Here is a 19,597-nt window from a genome sequence, read left to right on the forward strand (position 1 = left end):
AGGCACACTGAAATTGCCAAATGTATTTTTTTGTTCAAGGATTCCACATGAAGATGGACTTTAAAACATGGAGAAATTCTACATTTTTATATGTTCAAATAAGTGTTCGGGTAAGATCCCCTTTTAAATCAATGAATGTCATAATAATAAGACATTTCAATAGCCTACTGTACTTATTAAAATCTAGACCTATTATTTTTGATCTGGTGACCATGATATAAGACCTGAGTACCCTGTCAGCTTTATTTATATCAGAGTTTCTAATAAGTCTTCTTATATTCTTCTCCACAGACAGACGAAATCATAAAAGTGAATTATTTTGACCTTTTTGGACACCGTACACAAATCGAAGTCTCTTGCAACAATACACTCCGGTCACGTTCACCAAGATCCATCTTTGATATTCATTGGCGCCATTCAGAACCTTCATTTGTACCATATTACCCCTCAGATCTCTCCACAGATACAAAAACACATGACTCATCCACAGACATAGACACATCATGTCTGTCCACAAACACAGGATCATCTAAGAACGAATTGGATGGGGACATCAAGTCCATTAGAGATACACCTCCCATTCCCCCAGCTAATCCAGCTCTTTTCAGTGTTGCCCAAAATGAACCTTCAGCTGTTGGTAAGTACAAACAATAGTAGTTAGTCCACAGATTCATGATTCTAGTATTCATCCAATTAAGCTTCTACTTGTGGACTGTTTCTGAACATGTCTACTCTTCTTTGCTAAATGTGTGCAATCAGGGCTATAAATTAACTTTTTCATCACAAGCCAATCTGGCTAGTAGGTGTTAAAGCCACCCTACAGTACATTCACTAGCAGTCAAAGTGGCTAATAAGATTTCCTCTCTAGAATTCAGCCTGAATTTTCACCAGTATTTTACTGGTTGGCTGATGTTAATTAGAGTCCTGTGTGTGATTGACCAACTCTCAGACACATGGTAGTTCAGAATCACACAGCAAATTCAATATTCTTGTTGGGTTTTTAACAAACCTTGATCCCTATATTATACAACCAAGGAGGCTATCAAATCTGAAGTATAGGCCAACAAAACATAGGCCTACTGTATTACTTAATAATTTGAATAATTTGACAGTTAATCATTTTCAAAGACTTAACCTTAACTGATGAGGGCGTATTTTGGTTATTACCTCTAATTTCAACCCGTTGCACAACAGTGGGAAAAATTAATTCACAATGAGTGCTGCTTCCCAACAGGACAGACTGGTAATCACAGACGTGTGATAAAGCTTGCGTTTCATTGTGTTGTTTGGTGTTCTCTTTATCTTTACTTTTCGGAGTAGTGTTTTACAGCAGACTTAATTCATTTGAACACAAAATAAGATAATGTGTGCCGTTTGTATAGTGTGTTTAACATATTGATGTTGGGTTTGATAGCAAAAAAAAGGTTGAGAACCACTGTTCTAGTATGTATCCTGTCAGCCATTTACATGAAGATTGCTGAATAGCCTCTGCTCTCTTTTCCTCAGTGTGTGGACGACCCACTCTCAGAAGAAGGATAGTTGGGGGACACGAGAGTGCTCGAGGAGCGTGGCCCTGGCAAGCAAGCCTACGTATCAACGGAGTTTTTTGGTGCAGTGGTACCCTTATCACTAGTGAATGGGTCATGTCAGCTGCCCACTGCATGGTGGATTTTGGGTTAGTTGTAGTTGTACCTTTTTCATGGTCTGGTTTTACTATACCCCCGTACAAATCTAATCCATACATTGACTTGAATTGAGATGAAATGTACAGATGCGAGGCCTGGCTAAGAACAAACCTCTTTTTTTTATTTTTTAAAGGAAGTGATTGATATATGACACCAATATGTTTGATATTGTGATATCAGAGCACACTGATAGAACATAACAGCACACTTAATTGTTAAGTATGTTCTTGTTGTTGACAATGTTTTTCTTTTCTCCAAAGTTTTCATAATCCACATTTCTGGTCCGCTTGGAGAGTACATCTTGGCGTTCATAATCTGGATGATATGGACGGAGAGGTTGTGACCCAAACGGTGTCCCAGATAATTGCTCACCCAGATTATAACGGACCGGATCATTTCAAAACGTACAAAGTTTATGCCAATGACATTCTTCTTATTAAGATGAGCACACCTGTTACCTTCCGTGACTACATCCTACCTGTTTGCCTACCAAACAGCAACAGTGTCTTCCACAATGGCACCAAGAGTTGGGTCACTGGCTGGGGGCACATCGGAGAAGGTGGAGGTAAGTTATGCATGCTATGAGTCAAATCACAAATACTAAATTCCAGCGAATGCACTATGTGAAATTATGATTACTCTGCTGAACTTCTACTTGCTTTCTATTAAAACAAAAGTTCCATTAAAAACTTGCCATCTAAGCTGCAGACACCTGTAGAAAGGACGCTGCCATGCTTGTAGTAAATTGTCACATCGCTACAATCAGTCAGCAATCCCCAGACCTGTGTCTTCACCTTTAGTTGCTTTTCCCTACATACAATCAAGGAGGCTGTCAAATCTGATCTACAGCCCCTGACAAAAATGTTGTCACCTATCCATTTTGTTGGAACAACAGCTAATAACCTCAATTTCAGTTAATTAATTGGCTTCAGAAGTAGTTCATATGAAAGCTTCAACCCTTCCAAATGAAGTTTTATGCACAAAAATGTAAAATTTGTTACACTGAAAAAAGATTATAATTAAATGAACACAGAAAGGGCAGATTTTCCAGGACAAAAGTAATGTACAAAAATAATGTGAGATGAGCAAAGATCCAAATTAATATACAGTACCATATTAATTCCTTTAGCTTGAAGGACTGAAGGACCCAGGTTCGATTCCAGTACAATATGTCTCGGTTTCAGACTTGGACAGTCTGGTCATAGTTGTATCTGAAGTAGAGTAAACAAAGAAATCATATTGGTTTTGTAAGAATTAATTAATCATCTGTACACTTGAGAAACTATGTATCTATGAGAATATAATGGCCTGCCATTTTTCAAAACTTAGAGTGAATGTACAGATTTTTTTCTCCTGTAATACTAATGTGTATTTTTTATTTTGTCTTTCACAGTGGCGCTTCCACCTCCTAAACCTCTACAAGAAGCTCAGATCCATGTAATTGGGAACAAACAGTGCACATGTTTGAAAGGGGTTCCGGATGTAGGCAAATACGACAACGCTACATGTGCTGGTGATCTTAACGGGAGAAAGGATGCCTGTCGAGTAGGATATTTTTAAGTTTATCACCCAGTACATCGATTAACCTGATCACATTCACCAAGTGTTTATAGTTTCCACAACACCTTGTGCAGATGAGAAATTGTAGCCTGGTGAACAAGACAAACTCGCCTGATGAAAAAACATACAGTGCACAACAATAATTAATACACCCCTTCGAAAAAGTAGGCCTAACATTTTGAACAATATTTCAATAAACACAAGCTATTTCCAAAATGTGCATAGATTACGTTTAATACAACATTTGTGAAGATTACAATTTAAAAGTAAGTTTAGGTAATTATTAACTTATATGACATATTTTTCATTTTTTGTGAAATTACGGGTATGCCTACTCATTATTATTATGCACTGCACATATTTTTCTCCGTCAAATTGGTCTAATTGGTCAACTGCACTGTTGGAGGTCAGACACCAACCGCAACGCATGGTTGCTTCTGGAAACCAGTTGTAGCGAGTCAACTGACATTCTGTAACTTCAGCACTTAAATGCTTTAGGAAGTAAACCAACATGACACTCACCAGTTATGAGCTTGTGTACCTTTAAACTTACGATGCATTTTAGTATACAACCTGGGAGCAACATCTTTACATTCTGTAATTGGGTCAATATGTTGTTGTTGTTTGTTTTTGTTTTTGTTTTTTTGTTTTTGGGGGGGAGGGTTGGTTGTGGGGGGGTCAGACGTCAGGTGATACAACAATGTCTAATGCCAATAAATGAATTAGGCCTAGTAATTGGTAATTCATGTACCCCAATTAATATGGTCCTACATAATCCACTAAAACAACAAAAGAATGAATTAATTCAATAGTGGCATTAGCTGTTGTTGCATTGCCCTGATGTGTGCTACAACTAAAATGTCACTGACCCATTACGTTCTAGTATTTTAGACTCTGATATTTTTCTTGAAGCAGCATCATCTCATCGCCATCGCCATCGTATTGACAGATTTTATTTCATTTAAGTTTGATTCAGGGGGCCCACTGGTACAGCAGCAGAATGGCAGATGGATCCAGTCTGGAATAGTCAGCACTGGCGAAGGATGTGCTCGACCAAATTCCCCGGGCGTCTACACCAGGGTGTCACGTTACCAGGCCTGGATCAACTCACACATCAGCCGTGACCCACCAGGCTTTGTACTTTTCACCTCTACCGGGGTGGATGCTGACAGCAACTTTACCTGTCGTTGAACTCATTTAGCATGGCACATGCTTTTTTTCCATCAATGTCACACTTTTGAAAGCCGTATTCATGATGAGTTTTTGACCAGCACATATTTGATTTCTTATGAACACACCACAGGCCAAGGTCAAGTCAAGGTGATCACTTCTTGACAGGGGAATGCCACACACTTTTTAAATAGCAGGACTTCCTACCAGTGAAAGGGCTTCATAACACATTCACTGGGCATCATATATAAATTTATATTAATTGTAATAAGGATTTTCCAAAAATATGACTACATGATGATAAGCAAACATATCGAATGTGCAGTGAATGCAGTGACAGATATCTTGTGCTAGGAAAAATTGTGTAATTTCAAAAGTTTTCATTTCCAGATGTGGCGATGAATTTACTTCTTTACTTTTTCTGATGTAGTTCCTTACAGTGATTCATCTGGGTAATGTTTACTGTATGTAGTAAGGCGGAGAAGTAAGCACATTTAGAGCACTGTAGATATACAGTATTGTGTTTTGTCCACTTATTCTTCTCTATTATTTTAATTATGTTAACTATATTACTTTGTATGTTAGTGAATGACTTGGGAGTTGACATACTGTGTTTAAATGTGATATACAAAAAATAAAACAGCTTGACTGTATAGTGCAGTGACATAATAGGCCATACAAACTATGATCTGTAAATTATCAAATTATACTTGTGATTATGCATTGTTTTTGTTCCACTGGGGAACGGCATCTTATTTTCCAGATGTCTGTAAGATGTGGGAATAATACCTTGCTCCATTCACCAGCCATGGTCCCAGTTTTTCTAACTCTGCAAGCAATAAAAGCTCTACCTACACACTTGCCACTAAGGGTCCGACTCTCATTATCTAACCTTCCGTCCTTCCCATTTGCTTGTGGCCTTGTGGATTGGTCAAATCAGGTTAAAACAGGTTCAAACTGGTTTAATTTGAACCGGTTACAATTGGTTCAAAGTGATTCAAGATGGTATTAAGTTTATACTATGAACCACTTTGGTTCAAACCAGTTAAAAGTTGTTAGGTTCAAATTGGGTAAAAAAATGTTAAAATGGTCTCAAATGGATCACACTTTTTCAGATTGGTTTAATGTTGTTCAGTCCAAACTGGTTCAAATTTGTTCAAACTGTTCTGACTAGTTTAAACTGGTAGAACCTGGTTCAAACTGCTTCGATGCAAACCCATTCGAACTGGCTTAAACTGGTTTGTTCCAACTGGTTGAAACAGTTGCAGACTGATTTAAGTTTCAGACTGGTTTGACTTAAACTGGTCCAAATTGGTTAAGACTAGTGCTGTTAGGCAATAAAAAAATCAAATTTATTTACGAATTTTAAATGTATTAATCTAAATAATCTCATATGTTATTATATCCTATCATTCCATTTCTAAGACATAATGATAAGCAAATCTGCTCAGAGTTCGCACATATCTGCAGGCACAGATAATGCCCGAGATCGAAGTGGCGCCCTGTACTCCCAAACTCGAGAATGTTTGCTGCATAGACATTTCTTCGCCGTGGCAGTACTTCAGCACCACGGTCAGCGATCTTGCCCAATACGCCCCATGACCAAGATACAAAAAGAAGTAGTCTGACCACCACAAAACACATAACACTGCTTCGAGAAAGAGAGAGAAAAATATGATAAGGATAAATTACAGGCTGACATGTCTTTCCTAATCACACTATGAGGTCTCAACTACCGTAGGGCAAAACTATGCAAATGAAGAAATTATTTCACTAGTCAGATGGAAATATGAAATATGTAAATCATACTTTTATTGACTATAATGTTTGTGGTTACACTTGAATAGGTGTGTTATCCTCTTGTGAACTTTGACTCTGACTCTGAAAAGAAAAGAAAAAAAAGTGTTTGCTTGTGCCATCCTGTTACCTCGTCTTATAATTTACTCATATTTTAATAATAACAATGTCCCTAGCAATAGCATACTAGTATAATTACTCCAGGAAAACAAGAAATTATATTACTTAAACTTCAAAATAGCAGGCAACTCTTATATTAATTTTATACCAAACCATTTGCGCTATTGTAAATTTCGAATTTTGTATTTCAGTTGTCTTTATTATTGCTATTTATTTTTGGATTGGGGTGCAATGGGGGTGGGTGGGTTGAATTTTGTTGTATGTTTGTTATGTACCTAATACAAAAAATAAAAAAGACTTGAGATCAAAAAAACAAAAAAAAAACCTTCAAAATAGCAGACATAGGACGACATAAAACTAACTTCATAACAGTCTATGTTATAGCAAGAAATGTAAAATGATAATTACCTTGCTGCTCTGTGCAGAACTTACAGAGGAATCTGTATCTGCTCCAATTGCATGCTTGCAACCTGTAAAAAACAAATACATCACATGGACAGTGAAAAACAACATTTATAATAGCAACTCTTTTTGTGCAGTAACTCTGTGTTTTACATTTTATATTCCTGAATCAGGAGTACATGGAAGGACTTCAGCTGTATTACTCCGGTTTGTTTAAGTCTGCATCAGAATTTATGAATGATAAAATTATATCTGGACACTCAGTCAATTAATTCTTTGGATTTGTAAATGTCAAGTCAATATCACGAAAAGCAACATACCGGTATTCATGTATGTGATTGTGAATTATTTGGTAATCAAATGTTAAAGTTTCTTTTGTTTCAGACATGTAGAAGTTTCAGATTTTATATAACTCTAACACATTAATGAACATCATACATCTATCTAACATTTGGTAATGTCTGGCATGGTCACACAGTAAACGTTATTGTGTTAATTCAACACTTGGAGAGTAGAAATACCTACAAGCGTGTTCAACGGCACTCTCTTGGAGTTGAAGTAACACTTAAAATATACAGTGCAGGTTATATTTGGTTTCATTGTGGCTCAGTGGGCAAAGGCACCATATTATTAATCTAGGGACCCAGGTTCGAGCCCAACCCAAGGTCATTTCCTGATCTTTCCCCATCTTTCTGTCCCATTACTATCCTGTCATGCGTTTCACACTGTCCTATCAATAAATGCATAGACAAGCCCAAAAATATCTTTAAAAAAAGATTATTTGCTGACTTTTCAACTGCTGATAAAGCAGGTCAGTGAGAGTCTGTCCCTCTGGCGCGTCCAGGTGCGCTTGTGAGCCCTGCAGTCTGCGCTTGGTGTCCTGCAGTGACTTCAGGTCATCCACAATCAGGACTTTCTGAGTTATGATGTTCTTGTTGCACATCTTCTGAACCTGGCAGAAACACAAGTCAGTATTGACCCATGTTATTTTTTATATTAAATGTCTTAAAGGACAGAGATATTCATAATGACAGCTTGGTCTAGAATAGCGATGTCAAACTCAGGCCCGGGGGACAAATCTGGCCCGCGGAGTAATTTTATTTGGCCCGCGAGATCATTTCAAATGTGTATTACAGTTGGCCCACATACACCATACATGTACAGCGTATTAATACTTGAATTTCGTGCATCACAGGAATTCTTTTTTAAATAAATATTGAGTTTGCCACACGACTTGAGGTGACTTGACTTGACATCCCTGGTCTAGAACATCCAGTTTGGACATAATGGAGCACAAAAAGTTTTTAAAACATTAAAAAAAAATACATTTAAGTTAAATTCAGCTTAGTATAAAACCATTTTACTGTTAAAAACTCTTCCCTAAAACAATTCTATTCAATATCTCATAGTGGTTTTCACCATAAAATTTAGGTTGTGAGGGCTTCTGCACTCCTTGGCAGTTTGAAATCCAACAGCTAAGGTGTGGTCCGGGTGAATTTACTGTAGATGTCACATGCATTTGTTTATCAAACATCAGATTAAGCTGTGTTAAATAATAATGGTTTTAGTGTTTACTCAAAACACAGTCTTGCAATAACCTAATCTCTATGGGAAAATGTCAAGGTGGGAATGACTTTAAAGGAGAATTACGGCCAAGTTGTATTGGTCACGCTACCCTTCACTTGGAAGCACCTGACAACACCACTTTTTTTTTTGTTCAGCCATTTCTGAGATCCTGGCCATTTAAAAATAAAAACATGTCCTGTACTTTAAGGTGTCTGCTGATGTTGCAGTTAAGGGGAGGAAGAATGTTAGCCTAGTAAACTAAACAGAATACATTCAAGCTTGACATTGAAATGATAAGGCCAGTACCTGATCTTTGATTTTGTGAACCATGCCCTTGTCACATTCAAGTTTGTAGCCATTTATGGTCAGGATATTTTCAATTTGTCTGGGAACACAAACACAAAGATAGGTATAACAACAAAGATACGTATAACAGAGTCCATTATTGGTCTTCAGGCAGCGGGCCACATTTTGATGTTTTATGCATTTTCTTTTGGTGTGCAGTGATTTATATAATACAAGTAAATGCATGGCAAACTTCTAAAATGATATTGAAGCCAGTAAAATCATGGAGTGAATTCAAACATACTCTGATCTTCAACAACAATTATAGTTTTAAAAAAAACTTCTTCCACCTCTTTTTCCTCTCTTCTTCTCAGGGTAACCAACCAAGTTGTCCAGCTCATCTGTGTTCATAAGTCACCTGTGCTCCTAAACCCTACTTCATGACCTTTCACTTACTGGTCATGATGGATGAAGGTATTGTATACTCAACAACAAACACTGCTTTGTAGGTGAAAGGTCATCCGCTAGGGGTACGATGTTGGTATACTCAACGTCAAGAGTGATGGTGCAGGTGAGGTCAACTGCTAGGGTCATGATGTAGGCACACTAAACCACAGGGGTAGTGATATGGGTCAGTGTGTTTCAACCTTCTTTGACCATTCAATGGTAACTTCTTTGACCAAATGTACACTTATTCAATGGTAAACATCTGGATGTTAAAAATACGAAAGTCTGTAGCTTATATTAATTAACCAATAACCTTACCTGCGTCATCACACGTGTTGTCTGCATGATGGCCGTCAATGATGAGAACTTCACAATTACTTCCGGATGGTCTAAAAGCCCATTCATTTACCTGCATACGTGTAGGTGGGCTGCAGGGGGAAGCGGTGGTCTTACCTGCGTACGTGTAGGTTGGGCTCCAGGGCGAAGCGCTCCTGCAGTACCTGTTGCAACTCTGGCCCCTCCACCTTGAGGCGGCGCAGGGCCTCGCAGGCAGCGTGGCGCACCTTGGGCTCCGTCTCGTGGTGCAGAGCCCACAGCAGCAGGTCACGCAGGCGCACCGTCAGGCAGTTGATCTTGGCCAGGGCTGCAGCAACACCACATGGATGGATGGATGGATGGATGGACGAATGAATGAATGAATGAATGAATGAATGAATGAATGAATGAATGAATGAATGAGTATAAAAATACATCAATCTAAAGGCTTGGAGTTGATTTTGGCCATCAATGCAGCACCACCACAGAGTAGATAGATGAATGGATGGATGGATGGAAGGATGAATGAATGAATGAATGAATGAATGAATGAATGAATGAATGAATGAATGAATGAATGAATAGTGAACTTGCACTGTATGTGCAAAAAGTCCTAGCGACCCAGTCCTAGTTCGGGTTTTTCAGGAAGTGTGTTTCTTCACATTCGTTTATTTTTTTTCATAAAAGCTCTTCAGAAACAATATATGCTGAGGGTTTGTACTTACCTGCTATTGCTGCAACTTTCACCTCCCAGATAGGATCAGTCTGCATTAGGTGGAGCAGTTGGTTCATAATCTGTGGAAAAGCAAAAAAAGATTAAAGGTTTTTGGACGGCCAGTGCAAGCATACAGTAAATGCCACTTACTTTACTGTTACTGTATCTTCCCACATCAGTATTTGGCAATGATGCAAACATTTGAATAACTGTCTAGCAGATAAGAAACTTCTGTCTTACTGTTAGTTGTAGAGTATACATACAGTATATACATATATTATCCATGCACATATACATATATTATCCATGGAACAATGTGAAAAAGAAGTTGTGAGTTCAATTTAATGAAAGGCTGAAAACACTGGATATCAAACACACCAGAGCCGCACACTCCGGCAATCATACACACAGACACAAACACAACATCAAGTGCATCTAGCGTTGGCGAGGGGAACAGATTGTCATCTCTGATTGCACTTGCTTGTCGTTCTCCACCCTTCACTTTCAGACATCTATCTTTTTTAAAGTATTTTTGGGGGGCTTTTCAAGCCTTAATGTTTATTCAGACAGGACAGCGGAGGAGAGACAGGAAGTGAGTTGGGAGAGAGAGATGGGGAAGGGCCGGCCAAGGAAGGACCCAGGCTGGGAATCGAACTCAGGTCGGCAGCTTGGTAGACGAGTGCCCTACAGTTAGCGCCACCGTAGGGACCCACTTTCAGGCATCTCTGACTGCGGCCCTCACCATTTCATCCTTCAGGCCGAGTTTCCCGGCCGTGTGGCAGCCCAGCTTGCGGACGGACACGAAGCTGTCGTTTAGGCAGAGCAGGAAGGAGGGCAGCAGCTTGGCCGTCATGATGTGCAGGTGGCCAATCAGACCCAGCGCTTCCATGCGCCGCGTGCCCGGACCATCCTCCAGTTTCTGGCTGAAGAAGAAGAAAAAGAGTTGAAAGTGTATTCATTTAACAACATCAGGAATACAGGAACTGGGTTAATGTTATGTGAAATTTCCTTCAAACACTAAAACACTAATTTAAAAGACATTAACAGAGAAAGAGAAAAAAAAACGCTTTTTGAATACGTTTGAAAATGTTGATCTAAAATGTTGACATTAGGGACTGCTCAAACGCAATTTCAAACTTCTGTGCTAACCTTGTTTCATAGATTTTTGAAAAAAAAACACTTGACCTAACACTTCACTTGGCTTGAAAATTATACAGCATTTTGAAAAATAACTCTTCAAATATATAGAGGTGTGTGAATGTGGAGTACCTCAGCTCATTGTGCACTAGTCTCCCCAGTCCCAGCTTGCCCAGGGCCTGGGCTGCCTTCTGCCTCACAACAGCGCTCCAGTCATTCCACATCATGTACACCAACTTGTTGGAGAGGTCCTGGAGTACAAGTACATCTAATTACAGCATAGGCTACTTAAATGTGCACTGTGTAGGATGGTGGCGAGAGTATGCATTGCAACTATGCTGCTCTATGAAGATCCACCTTTTCATGACGATTTTCATCATACGAAATGTGCAATTTTCCCAGTCATAATGGATACTTGGAATTTGATAGAGGTGGTAAGTATTCATGAAAAAAGTACCATTTGTGAAAAGGTAGCATGAATTCTGGAAATAAACTACTAAAAAAATTACACAGTGTTCCTTTAAAAACATTAGTAGAGTCAGACAGAGATTAATTTATGATGGAGATACTTAAGGAACAAAGTACACATTAAGCACAAATATGGAGTATACTTTCAAAATATTGGAACGATATGTTGTGTTTTCTAGTTTATGATAGCAATATAATATATTTTTGAACATATAATAAATGGTCTCATTAGCTATGATGCGTAAGGTCTACTATTAAAAAACGAATGTGTTTTTGCACCTTATTTATTGGACTCCTCAGCAGAGAGATTGTTTCACAGGCCTGCTCTCTGTTTTTGCAATCGATGCAGTTCAGCTCCTCAGCCAGCAGAGAGCGCACTAGAGTCTGCACAATGGGAGAGGAATGGGTGACGATTGATTAGGACAGTGGTTCCTAAACTTTTTCAGCACTTTTGGACATAAGGATATTTTTGTGACCCACTCCACCCACCATAGTCTTAGCCTAGCAATGGATTTCTAGCAATATTAGCAGACAATCTATTAATGGCAAATCTAGCATGGATAGAACTCAATCAGACAGCAAATACATCTGTTAACCAATACATGCCATTATTAATCAGTTCTGTTAGCTGTTAACTGTCAACCTGTGGATTCCAACCCCCCCCCCCTTGACAAAGTTATCTGAAAGGACCCCCTTCTCAATATACTGTATACAGTGTAATGATGAGGACCTAATTCTGACCCCCCTAAGACTGGGACAACTGACCCTTGTCGGCGTCCCTGCTGGCTATTATAAATGAGTTCTTAGGCAGGAAGAGGATTGATGTGCCAGGAGCAGACATAGTGTAGCCAGAGATTCTAGGAGTAGTCTCTCGGGTGTAGCGCAGCATAGCGCAGCATAGCGCACCGTCTTGCTGCTGAGGCTGCTGAGGAGGGTGGCGGCCTGCTCCCTGTCCGTCTTGGCCTCGCTCAGGAAGTGCTGAGACAGGAGCCTCTGGATGACCGCTCTGCTGACCTCCCCCTCCATGGCCAAGCACTGGGCTGCCATCCAGCTGTCAGCTCCCACACCAGTGTGATCTGCTCAACAACATGTACAGTAAAATAAAAAACAAAGTGTTATTAAGTAAGGTAGGTTAAGGTGACTTCATTGATACCCAAAGGTAGATTTATTTGCAGGTAAAAAGTAAAAGCACACAATACGACGACAGTGTAAGTCCCCCACAGTTTGTATATTGTCACACTTTGTTTTGCTTTTGCACTGCTGTATTCTGCATACACCCACACTGTGCATTTTGCTATGTACTATGTCCTCTTTGTAAGTCACATTGAATAAAAGTGTCTGCTAAATGTAATGTAATATCTGTGTCTAGTGACTACCACCACAAGCTTTCTCACTATCCCGGACCTTTGTTCAAGGCGGTGCGGAGTATCTCCCTGGCCTTGGGGTCAGGGGCGCCCATGGCGTAGTGGCATACGGCAGCCGCCACCTGCACCCTCCATATGGGGTCCTCCAGCGCCGCGTCAATCATCGGCCTCAGGTCCGGGGGGACGGGGTGCACTTCCCAGCTACGGCCGAACTGAGCTGAGACCCACAGCGAAAACAAGAAAACAAAAAAACAAAAACACAATACACAGTAAATAAAAAGTGCATCTCTAACATCTTCTTCTTCTTTAACATAGAGTATTTCACAATACAGAGTAAATACAAAATGCAGTGTTATTTCAACACTCAAGAGCCATTTATTTACATCTCCTAGAGCATTTGGTCTCTAGTAGTACTCTGAAGGTGTAAAATTCACGCTGCCTTTTGTACTGTGTATTCACCAAGATCACCACAAGCACTGACAACACAGCTGTGACCTGGTCTAACCATCCTCAGCAAGCATCATACAGACCCAATTCAGCATGCATTTCCAGGGGTAAAACAAATCTAATGTTCAAGTTCTTTTGTTTCAGACATGTAAAAGTACAAATACACACACACACACACACACATACACACACACACACACACACACACACACACACACACACACACACACACACACACACACACATACACACACACACACACACACACACACTCAGACCTCTATCTCTTTCCCTCGTGTTTCTGTGTGTGTATGCAACACAGATATTATTATTATTAATTTTATTATTATTATTATTATTATTATTATTATTATTATTATTATTATTATTGCTGTTGTTGTTGTTATTGTTTTTTTGTGATTTTATGTGTGAATAGAATATGGCTTGATTGAAAAAAAAAGTTGGTACTCGTGATCCTAAATTCATAAACTCAAAGTGGCAAGTTGGGTGCTAAATATCACATAGGCTTTATGCAGCCATATTTGTGTATAGGTACAGTATCCTAGGTATCTTTGTGCTTCAGGGATATTCTGAACATATCAAGTTGAATGATAACCCAGGCTTTATTTACAATAACTTGTAGCAATAAATGATGTGTCATTGCAACTTGGAGGGCATTTCCACCCTTTTATCTTAAAAAAGTCCGGATTTAGCTGTCCATTGGCTAAAAGTGTGTTTATTACATAGTGTGTCTTCAATCTGGCATGGTTGCCCCGTCACAGTCATACATTTGTAAAACGAATCATTTGTGAAATACCTTTCCTAGAAGCCTTTCCTATTCTTTCTCACGTATCACGTCTTGCAATTGTAAAGATTATGTGTCTACAAAATGTGATATCTACTACTATATCTGGCTAGATTCACTGTATTAATCTTTATTTTCTCTCTGGGTTAATGAAGTATTCTAATTCTGATAAATGTATCCACACCATAACAAATGTTAAAATGCTTTACTTTAGTGCAATAACCTTCCTTGTGATTCTAATACTTTTCCGTATATTTGAGTGAGCTTTAGCAAGACTGACATATGGCTTTCAGAAAACTGTGACATCAAAATGTCAAGGATGCTTGGACAATCTGAGTGCCAAAATAGCCCCCATAAAAAGGCTCACCCACCAGCATCTATTGGGTCCTCTGCAGCCCTCGGCCTATTCACTGCTCCGGAGGCACACGTTGCTATGGCACCTAGTCGGACGTGGTAGTGCAAGTCGTTGAGGGCTTTTGACAGGCCTTCAATTGTCACACTTTGCCACGTGGCTTCTAAACAGAGAGGAATAAAGAAGATGATTCAGTTTGGTGTCGGTACACCGGGTGTTTTTTTCATTGTCAGTTGGGAAGAAGATTGTGCACATCCCTGGTCAAGGTGCTGGACAATGTCTAATTAGTGAGAGGTCCACACACTTGAAACCCTACTTGTTTCATGACAGAATAACGTTTTGACCACTGATTCCCTTGGTCAAAATTGTATTCTGCCATGGAACAAAACAAAGACAATGTGCTCTCTCACTGCCAAAAAAAAGTTTTTCCTTCTCACCCAACTTTCAAGTGTCCAAATGATCAAGAATCAATTTAATTATTTTGATTAAAAAAAAACTCCTGATAAAGTACTGATGTTCCATGCGCTTCTCCACTTCTCCACGGCATAGCGGAGGTCTGCAAGCTCAGGCATGGGCTCGTACGGCTGCTGCTCCTGCTCCTGCTTAGATCCCAGGCTGAGCGCGTCCATGTTTTCCGGCGCTATCAGGCCGATCTCTGCGGTGTAGTCAGCAGCGGTGGGCAGGTCTATCCATCTCCTCAGTCCTCTCTCCGTGCGTCCTACCACTGAGGATGTGCATACAGATCATAAACATACTATTATGGCATTGTAATGCTGAATTTGTGCCGCATTTGAAAAGCACACTACACACACACTCTGTCCCTGTCAAGTGATGGATGCAGTGTTCATTTAAAACTTGTGTGTGTGTGTGTGGTCTTCCGTGAGTGTGTGTGTGTTTGTGTGTGTGTGTGTGTGTGTGTGTGTGTGTGTGTGTGTGTGTGTGTGTTCTTGTGTGTGTGTTTGTGTTTGTGTGTGTGTGTGTGTGTGAGAGAGAGAGAGAGAGAGAGAGAGAGGGAGGGAGGGAGGGAGAGGCGGTGTGTGTGTGTGTGTGTGTGTGTGGTTGATGAGGTAGGTGTACTAAGCATCCTTCACATTTACTGAAGTCAGTAGCAGTTCAAGTGCTCACATGTCTCTCCTCTTCATGCCTTTTAATAATACCACTCTTGGTGACCAACCTGCCCTGTTTGGGTCCTTCATCTCCTCCTGTTCTGTCATAAATGTGCGTGGGGTACAGGGATAGGACTCCTCAAGATTCTTCCCGTACTCAGAGTTATTGTCCATTATAATTCGGTCATGGTTCTTTGACAGTAGCTGATGCATTGGTTTTGCCACCCCTAAGTAAAAGCATAGACTTTGTTAGTAGTAACAATGTAATTTGAAATTTTAAGGCACAAAGACACATTTCCAAAAGTCATGGAAACTCTACAGCGCAACAATAACATGATTAAACTAACATTTTTCATGTGATAAAGAAAATTACCTAAGAAGAGCTCCTGCTGGAAATTGTTATCGGTGTGGTAGACAAATTTGCCTGCTTTAGGGTTCAGGTAATCCTGTAGCTTTGGTGTCTGAAGGGGCGGAATGCGTTTCACCACTACATGTCCAGCTGTGTCATTTACCCCACCCGACTGGATGTTGGTGGTCGGGAGGGAGTAGCCCTGCACCCTAACAAGAATGAGCAAGGCTAAAGATGTTAATTTACTATGATGCCAGAGGAAATAAATTAAGCTTTTTATTGAGTCACTTGGGCACCACAATGCATCGAACTAAGGCTGGATTAATGAAATAATACAGTTCCTCTCAAATGTTTGGATCGAAGTTTTTTTTTACAATAGTGAATAGGAGGAAAATGGACCCTTAAAACAAACTGTATCTCAGTGGTGGCATATTATGCCAAACAGCAACAGAAAGAGAGTTATCAAGAGCAACTTGCCTATAGTACACTGGCAATGGTGTCTCTGCCTGACTCTCAAGGGCGCCCTTCATCTCTGCAACTTGCTTTTGAAACTCGACAAAGCCAGCAAAGTCCTGCTCCTGCATTGGATCGTCACTCACTAGGTCTGTAGCGCTGGCAGAGCCGTACTGTCTCCTCAGAAGCGTCTGAAGCCTTGGCTTTTCTATGAAGTGGTCGGGAATCTGTTGGCTGACAATCCACTTTGCTGTGGTGTTGGTGAGCTTTTTCAGGAGAAACTCGTCCCATTTGATTTCCATCCTGGCTTTGTCATTCTTGTCACTCCTCGTGGTCTGCTTCAGGGAGTTAAAAACATTGAACACTCCACCCACACCCTTTTTAAACGCATCTGACATGCAGTCTTGGTTCATGGAAAAAGTCAGAGAGTCTTTGGCGGTCAATGGGGCGAATGGTTGAGCATATATAGGCGGTAGAGAGGGAATATCCTCCACAAGGGTAGTCTCATCCTTGGCATGTGGTTTCATCAGCGTTGTCTTTTTGTGTGTCTTTTGTTTAGGAATTGGTGCCAATGTGCCAGACACATTATACAAACAGTGGAAATTGGCTTCTCTGTAAGGCACAGACTCTGGTCCCATCTCCAAAATGACATCCTTTGAGAAAGAAATGCCATGACTGGCATTGGTGAGGAATTGTTTGAAGACTTTCTTACCATGTGTAGGCCTACTGTTTCTGGACCTGACCTCCCTTCCCCTGCCCTTTGCTATGGCACGTTGTAAACCTTCCATGTTTGGACTTGTAGGCCTATGATTCAGCAATCAAGAGTAGGCTGTTCTGTCAAAAGTCCAATGTAGGCATATGAGTATATACATAAGTAAGTTAATCAATTGTTATAATATCGTCTGTAGGCCTACCCCCTGACACTTGCCTTAAAAAGGTAGGCCTATTTGGAATGTAGCAAATGTCGCGTCGTCACATCACTTCAGTTCTCACCTTATCATACGTTCAGTCCACTTTGTCCTCCTCTCCCGGTCACACGTGTGTGGATGTGACATTATTTCCTGCAATTTTGCAAACGCTACCTAGCTTGCCCCGCTGAAGTCATAGCAGCGCGATCGTACCAAATACCATATCAGTCGCTGTCAAATAAGTAATTTCCAACCTGATAATTTCAACTCAAATTGATTGCGAATATGTTAGCACCAATGTGTACTAACGCGTGATTCATTTTGGGTCCTTACTTTTCCCAGATTTATGGCCACAGACAATGTTGACGTTGTCATGCCAACAGAATTAGGTCACCAACCTGCAGCTTGGGTTGCAGTCGGATGCGATGCGCGCAATCGCGCATGCAGGTGCGGTCTGTTCAGCAGACTGATATTGCATCTCAGATGGTGCACTTGTGCACTTCAGTGTTCATGTTTCAGTGCGTATGATGTGGCGTATTAGTCAGGTAGGCTACGCGCTGAAACATAGTGTCCGGAGTGCACAAGTGCGCCATCTGTCAGTGCAATCTTTTTCATCCTTCAGTAGCCTAGTTTAAGTTGAGGGTGCATCCTAAATTCCTAGCAGCCTAGGCCTAGAACCATTCACCAATCAACACAGGCTAATTGGAGAACGTCTTGGCAGATGTAATTTATTTAGTAGACTAGCTATTTCCACAGACTGAGTTATGTTGCCTATTCACAATGTTAGGTTATCTTTTTTCATGGTTAGGCCTATTTATTTACGACCACCAACAATGTGTGAGGAGATCTACACTTTAAAATTACACTTTTCATTTTTCATAGGTGGATCTTCTCCATGTCCACCATTTTCAATTTTCAGTCATGGGCTTTAGCTGCAAAATTTTGGTAGACAAGGCTATACCCTGGCCAACAGGACCATGTCAAAGGTCAAATCAGAGGGCTTTTGTTAGGTTTTTTTATTCATTTATTTATTTCAAAGCATGTTGGCCATGCAAAAGTAATCAACATGGCTAGGCCTGCTGAACAACTGGGGGGGGGGGGCACCTTTAACACAACATGTCATGGTAAAATAGCCTGCCTAACCCCACTAGTAGGGCATCATATTGCTCCATTTCAGCAGAGGTGCAAAGAGTACAGAAAATGTGTACTCAAGTAAAAGTATCTTTACTTTGCCTAAATTCTACTCAAGTACAAGTAAAAGTACCTATCTAAAAATCTACTCAAGTAAAAGTAAAAAGTACTTCACTTAAAATGTAATTTGAGTAAAAAGTACTTAGTTACTTTTAATTAGCTTTCCTCTTGAGAATGTCATGTTTATTTTTCTGGAATATCGTCCTCCATAACCTCTATCTCTTGCTTGGCACCAGCCATCATCCAATACATTGATACAAGATAGTAAAATAGTGGAAATGCTGTGTGCCATCCTGCACAATCTTTCATTTCTGGCGGATTGTGGCATTATTGTGCATGGGTCACTTGGGGTGCTTGGGTCAAAATGTACTCAAGTACAAGTAAAAGTATTAATTTAAAAATGTACTTAAAAAGTACAAAGTATTCATAAAAGCTACTCAAGTACAATATTGAGTAAAAGTAATAAGTTACTTTTCCACCCCTGCATTTCAGACCATAAATAATTTTATGTCCATCCAAATTGCTTGTTAAATATTACAGATATTCAAAAACAGGAGCGTTACCCGCCAATGAAACATCTGACCAGTTCTTGGTGCTAGTGTAAAAGTCTCTTTTTTCAGTTATCTGAATTTGACTTACAGTGAAATAAGCAAGATCAGTATGTAACGTGATCACTAGAGAAGATCGATCGATTGATCGTAGGTTCACAGAATACAACCTTATGCGGACTCCTGAGTATTACAAAGACTGTTGTGCGCCTACTTAGTACAACGTACAGGGGTTGTACAAAATAATGGAAACACCTGCCATTTTAGAGTGGGTATTCATGGCTCAAGTGGAGCAGCCTGTTGGCCAATCTTCATTAATTACACATTGCACCAGTAAGGTGAAGCGTGAAGATTCAATTGGCAGGGTAAGAGCACAATTTTGCTCAACATTTTGCAATGCATACAGC

The 19,597-nt window shown here is 40.1% G+C and overlaps 2 protein-coding genes across 3 annotated transcripts; one reads left to right on the forward strand and one right to left on the reverse strand.

Moving 5' to 3' along the window:
- The first annotated feature begins 44 nt into the window (after window positions 1-44).
- Window positions 45-5,267, forward strand: LOC134435457 (prostasin-like). Its single transcript, XM_063184436.1, has 6 exons — window positions 45-110; window positions 292-637; window positions 1,507-1,675; window positions 1,946-2,250; window positions 3,079-3,230; window positions 4,212-5,267. The coding sequence occupies exons 1-6, from the start codon at window positions 48-50 to the stop codon at window positions 4,434-4,436; spliced, it is 1,260 nt and encodes a 419-aa protein (XP_063040506.1). The 5' UTR covers window positions 45-47; the 3' UTR covers window positions 4,437-5,267.
- Window positions 5,268-6,205: 938 nt separating this feature from the next.
- On the reverse strand, window positions 6,206-17,788 carry heatr4 (HEAT repeat containing 4). 2 transcript variants are annotated; one of them, XM_063184435.1, is made up of 17 exons: window positions 17,537-17,788; window positions 16,568-17,372; window positions 16,115-16,299; window positions 15,810-15,968; window positions 15,147-15,359; window positions 14,655-14,798; window positions 13,072-13,248; window positions 12,574-12,743; window positions 11,947-12,051; window positions 11,332-11,450; window positions 10,805-10,985; window positions 10,073-10,142; window positions 9,486-9,675; window positions 8,607-8,685; window positions 7,524-7,686; window positions 6,741-6,802; window positions 6,206-6,296 (listed from the first exon to the last, which is right to left on the reverse strand). In XM_063184435.1, the coding sequence occupies exons 2-17, from the start codon at window positions 17,329-17,331 to the stop codon at window positions 6,249-6,251; spliced, it is 2,829 nt and encodes a 942-aa protein (XP_063040505.1). In that variant the 5' UTR covers window positions 17,332-17,372; window positions 17,537-17,788; the 3' UTR covers window positions 6,206-6,248. The 2 variants fall into 2 exon arrangements, with proteins under 2 accessions (XP_063040505.1, XP_063040504.1); XM_063184434.1 differs by having other exon boundaries at window positions 16,568-17,377.
- Between the last annotated feature and the right edge of the window lie 1,809 nt (window positions 17,789-19,597).

Source organism: Engraulis encrasicolus, chromosome 19 (genome assembly GCF_034702125.1).
Source record: "Engraulis encrasicolus isolate BLACKSEA-1 chromosome 19, IST_EnEncr_1.0, whole genome shotgun sequence".
In the NCBI taxonomy this organism is placed as follows: Eukaryota; Metazoa; Chordata; class Actinopteri; order Clupeiformes; family Engraulidae; genus Engraulis; species Engraulis encrasicolus.

What these genes read in the sequence shown, in the direction of transcription:
- LOC134435457 (XM_063184436.1), top strand. Translation starts at nt 48, where the DNA reads ATGAAGATGGACTTTAAAACATGGAGAAATTCTACATTTTTATATGTT. An exon ending in ATGTTCAAATAAGTGTTCGG is followed by an intron (nt 111 to 291) that starts GTAAGATCCCCT and finishes TCTTCTCCACAG; the next exon opens with ACAGACGAAATCATAAAAGT. An exon ending in CACTGCATGGTGGATTTTGG is followed by an intron (nt 1,676 to 1,945) that starts GTTAGTTGTAGT and finishes TTTTCTCCAAAG; the next exon opens with TTTTCATAATCCACATTTCT.
- heatr4 (XM_063184435.1), bottom strand. Translation starts at nt 17,331, where the DNA reads ATGGAAGGTTTACAACGTGCCATAGCAAAGGGCAGGGGAAGGGAGGTC. An exon ending in AGAGGACCCAATAGATGCTG is followed by an intron (nt 13,249 to 14,654) that starts GTGGGTGAGCCT and finishes TGTGGGTCTCAG; the next exon opens with CTCAGTTCGGCCGTAGCTGG. An exon ending in GAAAGTTGCAGCAATAGCAG is followed by an intron (nt 9,676 to 10,072) that starts GTAAGTACAAAC and finishes GTGTTGCTGCAG; the next exon opens with CCCTGGCCAAGATCAACTGC.